The sequence below is a fragment of the Triturus cristatus genome, chromosome 2_2 (genome assembly GCF_964204655.1).
Source record: "Triturus cristatus chromosome 2_2, aTriCri1.1, whole genome shotgun sequence".
Taxonomy (NCBI): Eukaryota; Metazoa; Chordata; class Amphibia; order Caudata; family Salamandridae; genus Triturus; species Triturus cristatus.
In genome coordinates, this window is record NC_140582.1 from 603,940,265 (window position 1) to 603,954,267 (window position 14,003).

Sequence of the window (14,003 nt, forward strand, 5' to 3'; positions counted from 1 at the left end):
ATTGAAAGGGTTTCTTTTATTTCAATGCAAGGGTTTTTTTTTCATGTAAAGGTGCTCAAAGTGGGAGGACCACACCTCAGGAGGAATATTGCTTTAGCAGTACGTCCATGCTTGCTAACCAACTTCTAAAAACACCTACTATATTTGGCTCAGGCTGCCCCTAATGCGTTGTTCCAAACTGCATCATTTCATTATGCTTTATTCTCTTTTAAAACAGACACATACTCCCATCTAGTCAAGACATCCGAGTGTCTGTCCTTATCGTTTAAGGGTTTTTAACGAGCACTCTTGGAGCGTTCACACCTCACATTAAACCACTAATTTGACCACTCTGGCTTGGTGCCCATCCCTGCATTGCAGTGTTTAAAAAATAAATGCCCAAATTTATTACAGAAATTGTTCTGGGCCACCATCATCTGTCCAAGGCTGTGTTCATTTTGTTGACATATAATCAGTTCTTCCGATACTAGGAGGAATACATTAGCTAATAATTTCTCAGATTTGTGGAAGTCCTCTCATTTAATAGAGTGCTTGTTACTGGTTACTATTACTGGGTTAGTGGCAAGTTGATTAGCTAGGCAGCCTCTCTCCTTTGGGGCCATCATGTCCCGGAATAACAAAATTGGGAAATCAGCACAAACTTGACGGTCACTTACTAACAGGTCAGCTATTTCATGCAAAATTCTCAAATCCATAAAATATAGTAAATATGACTAGTATACAGCCCCCTCGTGAAAGTTGGCTTTGCATTGCTATCTGCAGGGAATCTCCCATTTCCTGGTCTTAGGCCAAACGCGACCATAATGTCGATGATCTGCTGGGCTACTGTGCTCATTTTGGGCACTTTGTGAGCAGAGCAAAGAGGCGAAAACTCCTGAACTATATCCTCTTCCTTTATAAAATCTAAATAAGGGGCATATGGATCAAAACAAGAATAAAAATCGTCCTCTATAATCACTCTGTAGTTACATGACATTCAGGGACTCGTACAAGATTGTCAAAGTTTTTGAAGTATTGGGAAAAACGACTTAAAAACTTGATAAGGTAAAACTTCAGCTGGACTAATCTTGGACTGTATTCGACCCATGCTCCATCGTGGTCAGCCTGAGCTTTTGATTTTGACCTGATCCAGTGTGACCAGATATCCCCAGTTGGCAGTTTATGCAATTATGCACTATGTTGCAGTTTATTCGATAAAGATTCATAACTCTGGTTCTACTGATTGGATTTTTGTAGTTTTGGTCTGTTTTATTTGTTAATTTAGGCTATATTTTTCTAGCCTGGCATGGGATCCATTTTGTGGGGTGTTTTCGCTGTTTTACTGTTTGAAGAATTGCACAAATACTTTGCACATTGCTTCTAAGCTAATCCTGACTGCTCTGTGCCAAGTTACCTGGGGTGAGCATAGGTTAATTTGGGGTTTGCTTGTGCCTTACCCTGTCTAGGATTGTGGTTGCTGCTTGACCAGGGGTCACACCCCAGTCAAACTGTAATCCAATTTTTAACACAGGGAAATTTAACTGTAAACTTGAAACGTCCAAAAACATGCTAAACCATCAAAAAAGATGTGTAAGCTAGTTATTCTGCTCTCAATATTGTTTCAGAAAGGGTATTAAACAGATTATTTAGATACGTAATGCATTAACTAATTATTAAAGGAATTGGAGCTAATAGATGTTTGAGGGCAGAGCATCAATGTGAGAGAGATTTTTACAACTAATGTGTTGTACAGCACCCATATTCCAGAATACACATGATAATGCTACTTAGCTACTTAGTACAGAGCATAGTGGAGGTGATATTGGGACAATTGTTATCTCCCTGGTATGAAATAAACCTAACGGTAGTTGATCCTCCAAGCCCTAAAAATATGAAGAATAGGTAGGTACATACTGCAGGATACAGCAAAATGAGCAGAGTTCTCCAATAGAGATTAATGATGTACCAGACATCCAGTCAAGTCTGCAGAGAAACCATAAAGGTAGTGATAAGGCATAGCAATGGCAGCCAAGTTCGAAAGAGTTTTAGTGTAGACCAGTGTAGGAAATTAGATTACTAGTTGATGGGGGTGAAATCATACTCAAGCAGCAACCACAATTGCTGTCACGGTGAAGTTACAAGCATTCCCAAATTAACATGTGCTTACCCCTCAGGTAGCTTGGCACAAAAGCAGTCAGGCTTAACTTAGAGGTAGTGTGCAAAGTATTTATGCAGCACTTCAAACAGTAATAAAGTGAAAATAAAACACAAGAAAAATCCCACAACTGTCCCATTCGGGCACCCCACGGAGTCCATCCTCATTGGAGGACAGCTTTGGGAGCCCACTCCTAGCTGTCCTCGCCGGCAACACTGCAGCATGCTGCAAAGGAGCTGTCAGCCTGTGTGGATGGCCTTCCCGCTCCCCCAGTCATTGTCCCGGGGGAAGCAGGCCACACAGGGGAGTGAGGTGGCTCCCCCCTTCCTTATTGTGACTTGGCACAGGGATAGGTTCCTTGACACCTCCTACCTTGGCCGGGGCGTGCAACCACACTTCCTTGCATTTCCTCCTTCTTGCAATGCCGGGGTTCTGGGGATGGGCTCCCGGCCCTCTAGAAGGTTCAGCATGGGCCCACCTCGGGAGAATCTTACCAGACCGGCTGCAGAGTCCCATGTTCTCTGAGGCAGAAAAGTAGGTCAAAGGTCACTAAACTTTTGAGTGCAATATCTCTGACCCCGTTGGGCCATATTGGGCGATCTTGAGCTCAATGTACTCCTGGTGGCAAACTCTATTCACCAGGGGGCTTTTGCAGCAACCCTTCTCTCCTCTAAAGCGGTGCTGGCCTCAAAGAGCTGGTACTCCTGTCTCCCTGCGCCAGTTTTCCTCTTGATCTTTGTTTCTGGGCGCAGAGAAGTCTAGACATTTCCCCCAACTGGTCCTCAGCGGGTGAAAGGGAACAAGGAGGTTCACTGGTCTTAGAGTCAACTGGGCAGAGTACTTAGTCCTGAATGGGGGTCAATTGATTCTTCCTTCCAGTTCTCCATGAAGGTCCCCAGATCCAGCAGTCAAGTGTAGAAAAATCAACAGGCAAGAGAGAGTCTTGCCCTTGTGCAAGAAGAAGTTTCCAGAAGTCAGGCAACCCTGGCCAATCCTAAGGTGTCACATCATCTCTCCACCTCTGTCCCACACTGCTGCACAGCATACTGGGACAGTCCGAAATGGCATCATCTCGGACCCACTGGTCACATCAGCTTCTGAAGTCTCAGCTCCACCCTTCACTGACATCACTGCCAGGGACTTGCACACTAGAATTTCAAAGGTAGCCCTCTGGTGGGTTGGCTCCAGTTGTCTGGACACTCTCTTTTGTTGAGTAGGCTTGGGCAGGCCCATCACTCATGCAGTATGAAAGCTGAGTGATTGATGCTGAACATTCCGCCCCACCACTTTCCTCCTCAGGAGCTTGCGAGAAGTTCTGTTAATTGCTCCTTTTGTGTAAGAAGGCCCTTGTTCCTGCTGCTGAAAAGAAATTTAATTAACCGGACACAGCACCATGACAAAAGGCCTGGACTCTGATCCTGAGCTGAGCAGGGAAATATGAAAACTCTGGATGATCCATAAGCTGTATAGATATCATTTTGGAAGTTCCATAATTGATTTTCCTGCACAGGGTACACTCGTTGGACTTCAATGGTCTCTGTAGGCCAAAGGGGAGTGAAACTGCACTCTAAGGCAGTTCTCTCCCTATATGTATAATACAGTGTCACTACAAACAAAATCACACTGAATTTCTCTATTAGTGTACACTAACATTATAAGGCCTATCCCAGGTGAATACCGATTGCTGCAGAGTTCTCATTGTGCCAGTCTACCTATGCATAGTTACTGGGCAGAGCACAACAGTAATCTCCCATATGCAGCCCGCACATGTGTGCACATGCATGTGCAGAAGTGTTCACGTGTAAAGAGCCAAGTGCCAATGACCTTTGCTGCATCACACCAGCCTTATCTTAAAGGGCGAACACTGGCAGCAAACACACGCAGCCCGTTTGCCATGTGAGTACCATGGGTGAGACACAGGTAGTGAGACTCACCCACAGCAAAAACCACAAAAAATCTGTGCATACTGAATGGGGAGAACTCAACTGCAGCAAGGCCAATTTTATTTTGGTGCACGAGACAATTTTCTGTCCCATTCCGACCCTTGTGGGACAACAACAGAGGCATTCATACTCTGAAAGGAGCAGATGCAGGATGAGAAGCCATTGTTTTGCTTCCAAGTATATTCTCTAATCCCATATTTCAGGTTTGCCTGAAATCTGGCAAAGACTAATATTTGTGTGGAACCTAGCAGCCAGGGAATGGAGGGCATGAGTTCAGCTTTCAGAAACATATATAGCAGCATTTTCTGTAAGTGCCATGAATTCATTAAAGGAATAATCCAGCTTTATAGCATAAGAGCAGGTTTAAGGCATCCTTCTTTAAAAAAGACATCCTACTGTATCTGATGGGCTTGTCTTACAGACCTTTATGTTTAGGGGCAACTGTCCATGATGTTGTAATGGACGATGACAGCATTACGTTTAAGGTGGTTTGATGTAGTGATGATATTTTCAAATCATTTTGGTAGTCACATCTTTATTAAAGCACTGACTACCAAGGCTCTGTAGTTTTGAACTCGCCTGATATCTCTTAGTTTGCTGCACAAAAATATTTGATAATACGTGATACATCATTGCTTCCCAAGGAGCACATTTGAGAATACATCATGGTACATTTCCTTAATTTTTTTAAAGTTTTGTCTGAATTTTACCATCTTTTGGGTTAGATACTGGTGACTTTCCTAAACAGATTTATGACATCTCTTGGCATCCAGTGTACCTGTTAATGATTCTTGATGTCACGCATTATATACTAGCATTAACCATCATGATGGCTTTCACAGTGTTGAACACTTTCCAAGAGGTCGACAACTGAGTATTTTTTAACACAGTTATATGCTGGTTTCTTTGTCTAAATGGTGTTTGGAGAATAATTTTTTCCATTTCAATCAAGAGATTTTCCACCAGAGGTGTGGAAAAAGCAATGGGCACTTGCTTCACCACCAGTTATGCATGTCTTCACATGGGCTGGTGGGAGGAGACGTTACTCATTGTGGAACAAACAAGTAATATGTTGGCTATGGTATACTGATGACTTATTTATGGTTTGGAAGGGGACATTGGAGTCAGCTTAATAATTTGTTGAGTGTATCAATCGTAATTCCATCAATTTGCACTTCATAGCACATATTAGTAAAACACAGGTGGAAGTTCTGGATTTACAAGTGTTTCATAAACATAACAAAATTGAGACACATTTGCATAGAAAAGGAACTGCTGGAAAACTCTATGCTTCATGCGAAAAGCTTCCACTCTACAAATCTCAAGACCAGCATTCTCTATGGCGAGATGCTCTGACTCAAGAGGAATTGTCGCTCTCCAGAGGATGTAGAGATAGGCCAGGAAGAGGCCATCTCTAGATTTGTACAAAGAGGATATCATAAGACCACAGTGGATAATGCACTTAAAACAGCCAACCAAAAGAGTAGGGCGGAGCTGCTTTTAAACAGATGTTCTAAAACTAAGATTCAACCACAAAATTGATCCTTAGGTTCAGTAAACAGGAGAGGGAACTAAGGGCCATTGTGAAGAGACACTGGTCGTTGGTCCAGGGAGATAGGTATTAAGGCATACTCTGCAATACCAACTGCAGTTAATATTTTGTTATTGATTCAATTCTCAAGTTGATTCTGAGAGGTAATCGTGAGTGAATGCTAAGACAACTGGGGACCAGATAAATTTAGACTACAGAATACCCAATGGGTTCAATCAGGACTATGATTTCCAAACATTTCTATGAATTTTTCCCAATTAAATATGATTTGTATTTGAATGATTATTATATTAGGAAAATAGCTGAGCCGCTTTCTATTCCCTATAGTTTGTGCACACTTTTCACAAGATGGCTGTGTATTATGGTGATGGTTTCAGGCTAATTTGAGGGATCAATTATATATTTTTATAACTGATTTATTTCTATTTTTATAGTTTTAACATCTTTGTTTGCCACTGAAATTCTGAGTTTCCATTATGTGTCTATCATTTGTTATGTTATTCTGATTATATGATTGGGTGGTTTGCAGGTATTTATTCTGTGGCCGGTGTCTGTGCAATGTGTATTTGGGCAATAAAATAATTTTTATAGCATAGGGCATTTAGGTTTAGTGTTATGGACCTAATCAGGAATGTTTAAAGGATTTATCCAGTGAGTTAGATGGTTACTATACTAAATTGCAAAATGGAGGACTAACCAAATGCTGTATTGTAATTTTGCAATTTTAACATTTTACAATACAAATTTAAATGCTATAGTTTTATCTCAAAGCATTATTATGTTCAATTAGTAACACCAGAAACGTATAAAGGGTGATAACAGATTTAAGTTACAATATAAATCATGTGTTGATGGTACTATACAAATTTTAGGAATTATGGTGTGTTCTAAGGTGATTTTACCCTGTGGAAAAGCCTTCTTCTGGTAGTTCAAGAATCATGCTTGAGAGAAAACTGTTTTCTCATGATTTCCCCACAGAGGTAATAGAAGGTGCTCCAGAAGCTAAAATGATAGCACATTTCTCAGCCATACGAAAATGAAGTCTGACAGCTAAATCCCTTGTGTTCTACTGCAGTCTCCCAGAGTGTTCTAAAGAGTGTTCTAAAGAACAACTTGAGCACTAACGATGTTACTTATGACAAATGTATGGTGCACCTGGAGCCATGTTGATTGAATCAAACTGGTAAAACTTTAAACATTTAATTTAGAAAGGAGCACAATTAGGGTGTTCAGTTTGACGTAGAAATTATAGTTAGTGCTGTAGAAAGAAAAATTAGGACACATTTTAAGTGAGTTCTCAAATATCTTCCTCTTCTATTTCATTAAAACATTCTGACATGCAGACTGGACCATGCACTTTCAACACATGACCACATGCAAACTGAAACATGCACTCTCAACACCAGCAAGACTGCCAGTTAACTCCCTAGAGATCAGCAGTTTTACTATAGTGTTCTAATGAGCAACTAGAGTGGTAACATTCTGAATTTATGCCAAAGGTGTGGCACATATGAACACCATCTTGAGCGAATCAAAGTAGGAAACTGAAAGCATTTTTTACCGAGGATACTGCAGTCATTGATGGAAATTAAGGAGCTTCATAACAAATAAGCCTCCCAAGATGGCCACCGGAGAAAATAAAGCCCACATATAGCACAAATCAGCCAAATGTAGCCTAAGTGTAGCACAATGACAGAAGTGTGCAAAACACTAAATATTTTGTTTGTTTGCAGTTTTATACAGCGCAGACCTGACCCAAAGGTATAGGAGTGCTTTACATGAGCATCACTTACATTACACAAGGACACATTCATTTGGGTTTTAGGCATGGGGAGATTAAGTGATTTGCCCAGAATCACAGGATGGCGAGCTGATGCAGATACTCGAACTTGGTTTCCCAGTTGGAAAGTCTGTAGCTCTGGCTGTAACGCCACATTCTCCCTCTTAAGTGTAACATATCATCAAATGATCAACTATATAAAACAAACACAAAGATAGCAAATTATTTAAAAGTGCTTTGCTGCTATTTTAGAACTCAGAAAATATGTCCTCATTTTAGTTGTTTAGAGTACTAACCATCATTTCTGTGGGAATAAGACCCTCTTATGGAGGAGGGTGCAGAGGTGACAAGTTGACCATACTGTGCAGGTGGAGGGGCAGTGGCAGCCCAATGAACCATGGAGGGCAGGAAAAGGGGGGGGGGGCAGGGGCAACAAACCAACCATGTAGTACAGGCAGGAGAGGCTGTGGCAATATAAAAGACCACTGAGGGAAGTAGGAAAAGGTAGTGGCTGTACAATCATACATGCTAACAGACTTGAAAAGGCCATTATTTTATTTGTTTCCTGCCTAAAATCTCCTCTTTTTCAATGTAAGTCAATGGGGAAAATCAATTCTCCATTTTGTTATCAAAATCTCCCTCTTACCAAGTTCAAAATGTTGGTAAGTTTGGTACGTTGGATCACAGAGGGCAGAAGGAATGGGGTAGGGACAAGGACTTGGATAAGAGAGGTCAGGAGGGAGATGGGCAGGGACACCAAACTGACCTTACAGGGAAGGCGTCAGAGGTTGCTGCAGGATGATACATCGCACAGGGCAGGCAGGACGGCAGTGCAGCAAACGGACCATGGAAAGCAATGGGGAGGGAACAGGGACATGCACATGGACAACAAGGAGCAGAGGGGAAAGAGGCTAGGGCAGCAAGCTGACCATAGCAGAGAGACAGGAGGGACAGTTGTAGCATAACAGATCATGAAGGACAGGAGGGAGGGGACAGGGGAATGACAGCAGACCAAACAAGGCAGGAGGGAGGTGATAGGGGTCTGCACATGGAAAATTGAGTACAAGAGGTAAGAGGGCAGGGCAGGAGCAGCAACATGACCATGGAGGGCAGGTGGGATGGGCTCTGGAAGCATAACACACCATTGAGAGCAACAGTGAGACTATAATGTCCTCACAGAGAGAATGGAAGGAAGGTGGGAGGGGATAAGGGACAGCATGCTGACCACACAGGGCATGTGGGAGGGGCTGTGGCAGCACAGAGGACCATGCATGGTAAACAGGAGGGGTAGTGTAAGCACAATGGTCATGGTGGGCAAGAGGGAGGGGGCAGAGGCATGCACAAAAGACCATGGAGAACAGAAGGGATGGGAAGGAGCTGAACACAGACAAAAGAGGGCAGGGGAAGGGACTTCAAAACAGATCATGCAGGGCAAGCAGGAGGAGCAGTTGCAGCACAACAGTACATGGAGGGCAGAAGGGAGTGGCAGCAAAATGGACAAAGGAGGACAGGTGGGAGTGGATATGGGAATGAAACGTGGACAAGCATGCACTTACACACACATAGGAGTATATGAACATGCATATATTTCCTCAGAGTTAATTTTTTATGCAGCTGCTTCGCAAGACAAGCAAAAGTGATTTGAACACAGCCATGAAATGTAAGGACCTCACAACATTTTGTCCAGGAAAATAGAAGCTCACAATCTATGCATCTTTAGATTTTTGAAATGTAAACAGCATAATAATACTATGGGTCGCATATATACAGTTATGCTGAAAGTAGATGTTTTTGAATTGAGACCTTTTTTGTTACTATACTGCTCTGTAAGTTCTATGGGTCATGAGTTTTAAAATATTGCATTGAAAAGATTTTAAAATGTTTTATTCACTTCTTGAGATATCACAATCGGAAATTAATGTTATTTGTTTTAGTAGGTAGAAGTACTGGGTACATTATAGATAGATGCCTTACTTGAGTCATCGGACGAAATGTGTTTGCCTAATATTTTAGAACACATTTCGTTAAATATTTAAGGAGGGTGGTGTATGTAACTCAAGAGACCCTTTATGCTGTTGGTTTCTTCTAATCAAATGCACATTTTAACGTTCAATGCGGTCACGATTTGATTACCTTTCAGGATGACACAAGTGTCTTGAAAATGCACTTGTATCACTGAAGAACTCTCTCATATTTTCATATTTCTAATATTTATGCTTTACTGCATGACTTGTCTTTGAAGTTCAAAACGGAAGTCCAATATTCCCATATCCCGAGAGAATTAAGATACCAAGGGTCGACTTTAGAGTTTGGTGGCTGAGAACTGTCACCAAATTCTAAATCTAAAGCCTTTCTTCAGATAGCAGTTCCAGTCAAGAAAGTCCTAATAATTTCATAGACAAGAAGATTTCCTCATCTAGGTCTTCACATCTTTGAGGAATCAATTGATTCATAAGCTAGGAGACTGCACATGTCTAGGGGCAGACAATATAAATTGGAATCCATACAGAATCAAAATGAATTAGGAAGAATATGACGTTTAAAAGCAACACAATATGAAAGCAAAAACCAGTCAGCTTTCATAGGGTGATGTATGCTGCACAGGCACAAGCCCAATTCAAGAATTATCAAACTGGTATCTTGACAACATTAAAGTGATGCCTGAGCTATGCAAATTAACCTCAATTTAAACTATCAATGCCCACATGAGTCTAGTGCATTCATCCAATGAAATGAGAGATTGCTGCCTCTCTTCAAGTGCTATTCTAAAATGCTGGGCACTGAAAGTACTCAAACAGGACGTAATATTATTTATAGAAAGAACAGAAAATATTGGAAGCATTCACAGCTTTGCAGAACACATGCACCCTTTGTGGCTCTTGTCTCTGCACTGTCATTTCCAACCTGTATCTGAGTGTAGTTAAACCAATCCATCTTAGAATTAAATAATTATTTAAAATAGGACCGACTGGGGTAGTTTCCTTCTAGATTCCTGTTATCTGCCATCACGTTGATTTGATGGCAGGCCTTCCTTGGCAATGCAAACATTTGGCTTTGCCAATAAATGTCCTGAACGTTACCAACAATGCAATATGAACTGATCCTCTTGCCTGAATTTTAAATTCACTTGACGAGCATTAGGATTGGAAACAAAAATAGAAGGGATGCATTGCATCAGGTACCTTCAATTTATACAGTCTTTAACAGCATAAGCTCTTTAGGCTTAAAATTCTTTTTTGCAGTGACTGACCATTTCAAAAATGCAATTTGTGCATTGACGATCAGTGCAAATGATAAGTTTGAAAGGTTCGTGCACATGGTATTTTTAATCCAACTGGTCACTGCAAAAAAGCATTGCACATTTGCAAATTTATATAATGTTATCCAAATTTTCACACATTGATTTTAGAATCTTTGGGTTTATTATCATTTGGTAGCATTAGAAAAGCAAAATAGGTGATAAAATTGAAATTGTATGCACTAGAAATCCTTTACATTTTCTTTAAAAATTGAATAGAATACATGTCATTTGAAGAGACAGCTGCATCACAGAACAGCACATTCTGTTCATAAATAAAGGATTAATCAGAACACCAGACTCAAAGCCATCAGAGGTAAATAAAGGAGCAAGTGCCTCCTACCTTGGATATGTTACTCGATCGACTTGTTGAACGCCTGGGAGACTTTTCATTCTGGAAAACACAATATGATGAACAATTGACTGATTGTGATCTCTTGCCCATTTTAATGCCATTCTACTTTAATTACAAAACATTGATTTCTGTTATGACAAAGCAAAAGCTGTTTCCCAAAATCCATGCCTATCTAAGTATAACACAGACAAGAACAGCAACACTCCCAAAACCATCAGGCATTTATTTTATTTTATTGTTTATAATAGCTGGCACATATTTACACAGAAGTGCCCCCAGGACAGGTTGGATTACCAAAGCACACAAGCTGTGTCATCTTTATTCAGGTGGAATGTGTTAACTTGGGCGATGTCTTTGCATAATGCAGATCAAGTTAAAAGAATTAAATTGTGCCCTATTCACAAATGAAAGGATAGGAAACAGAGGTGGCTCCTCCCTTAGAGTGGAGGCGTATCGCCCAATTTGGTGTGATTTTAGCCCATGTTTGACATTTGCAGGCATTTTCAGTGAGAAAATATAGTGGGATTGATGCAAACCACACCAATCCAGACTCCTCCAGGTGTCTAGCTAGCAGAGATGTCTGTGGTTGGTAGAGTTGTCGGGATGGCAGCTGATCCTTCCCAAATATCACAGTACCCACATCATCAGAAAGACTGAAAATCCAAGAAAAATATCTTATTGATGCTATGTCGAGCTTTGGGGCGATTTCTGTTGCCTGTGATAGGCCCAGCCATATAGCAGGATACCAGATCTATTGGGAGAAGTATGGGAACACTGAATACTAGAACATTGGAATGTTGGAAGCTCCATTGAAAACAATGGAGTGTTCTGGGCTTATAATGACTGGTATAAGCCTGGAGCTCCAATATTTCAATGATTCTATGTGACTGTGAACAAAGGCTTCAGGGATCCTGAGGAGATTTCAATCCTCTCGAGCTTCCTGAAGACTTTGTATAATTTGTTAGAACATTCTGCCGTCTATTGGCAGAATGTTCTAATAGCCTTATAGCCCTTCGTAGCAGGGCTATACAGGCTATTAAAGTCCTGCTGCCTTGTTAAAGTCCCTCGCCTTCGGCTCGGGCTTTTAACGCTGCAGCGGGCCTTTAATAGCCGGTATAGTCCGCGACAGCGGGCTATACGGCTATAGTAAAACATTTGGTATTATTTACTGCATTTCATCCTTTTTGTGGCTTCTAAATGTAAGTCAGTGTGGAAGAAAGAACATATTTTGCAAACCATCCTCTGATTCACATGAAATTAGAGGTAACCACAAATTTTAAGTTGTACAAATAACTACTATTCTGAAACACAGTTTCTTTGGCACAGTTCAGAAATGCAAGGCTTTCCTTCATCCCAAGTTTCAATCATTAGATAAGTTTCTAAACTGGTACATAATGCATAATAATTGTAAGCTGCAGCACAATTTTAGATAATCACATGTTTTAGATGACCAACAAACACAAATATCCCTGTAACTGGGAGAGTGCCTGATGTAACAGTATGTTACTATTGTAAATTGGCCAAAGGCGCAAAAAAAAAAGCAAATGAAAACAATCTCACCTATTTCTAAATTGCTTATTTACTATAATATTTATAAATGATTCATTTCTTTGTAAAAACCATTACTGATCTATGGAAATGACTGTTAACTGAATTCGGAATTTTGTTAACTTTTTTTAAATGTACGGCTTTCTGATTTCACACCCCTTTCCCCCCACAAACTACAAGTAGGTAAAAACTTCAAAAAAAGGAAATACTGTCTACCACATAGAAAAGTTGCATAACGGTGGTGAAAAAAATTCTACAGCTGTCTTTTCTCACCATATGTATTGTCACTGCTGTGGCATGAATATATATATGGCATGGCAACGAAAATAAATATAGCCCAATAAAACAGTATTTCGAGGAACTGAACCAATAAATACACTTTCATTCATTTAATATAGTTCAAAGATCAAATTTGAGTATATTATCACAGTACGGCAAATGTTACACAGCAACAACAGCTTCAGAGATTGCATGTAACAATAATTTTATTCAGGGAAGCAATTATCCTGTCATGAGGTTTCTTCATTCTGGTTTTATTATGCTCTACATAGTTAACCTCTCGCATTCTGGTTTTGATTAAAACAAGTACAAGGAAAAAATTCCATGAAATAAAACATATATGCAGGTGAGCAGAGTATAATATTATTTCTCACCATTGTTAAGAGTGGAGAGGATCATTGCATCTTAGCTGAGACTTCGCCTCCGTGAGTCATTGTCATAGTAATGAATAGCCTATTAAATTCTATGCATCTACGCATATTCTATGTGTATAATATGTGTATAATATATTTGGACACCCGTCTGTAAAGTGTTCAGCATGCAAGCTGATGATTTGTCATGAGGATAATGAGGATATATATCCTCATGAGGAGATATATATATATATATATAAAGCCCAGCCACAAGAGAATCCCGCCGCGGGACTGCGGACCCGCGATGACGCCATTTTGGTACCATCATTGCAACGGGAGACTGGTTTCACAAGGACAGCTGAGTGGGGACATTAGGGGTACTCAGTGTGACATTTCATCAACCCACAGGGGTTTTAAAGAATGCCGTTATTTTCTACTGAAATCAACATTGATGAACTCACTTCAGATTGAAACTCATGTACTACGAGAACCAGAAGGCCGTGCATGCAGCCACGCCCACTGAGGCAGGCTCTTTAAGAATGGAGTGCGTGATGAATCGTCATTGTCAGCAAAATGCCATTGAGAAGGGGAAAAGATTCCCGAAACCTGCCTGGCGAATACATTGGTGACTGTTTCCCTGCGTTCCCTGTATGCTGCTGCTCTTTAATTAAATGGATGAAATGCAATACCGACCTTATGGCTTCATCTACCAGGGCTAACTCGTAGTGTTGGATATATATATATATATATATATATATATT

The 14,003-nt window shown here is 40.6% G+C and overlaps 1 protein-coding gene across 2 annotated transcripts in view; it reads right to left on the minus strand.

The window, feature by feature from the left end:
• The window catches only part of MARCHF1 (membrane associated ring-CH-type finger 1), a 1,509,818-nt gene that overhangs the window by 793,282 nt on the left and 702,533 nt on the right, over positions 1-14,003 (minus strand). For both annotated transcript variants that reach the window (XM_085641780.1, XM_085641781.1), the window contains exon 2: positions 11,051-11,101. In XM_085641780.1, coding sequence (XP_085497906.1) covers positions 11,051-11,101 — 51 coding nt within the window. The remainder of the gene's footprint in view (positions 1-11,050; positions 11,102-14,003) is intronic.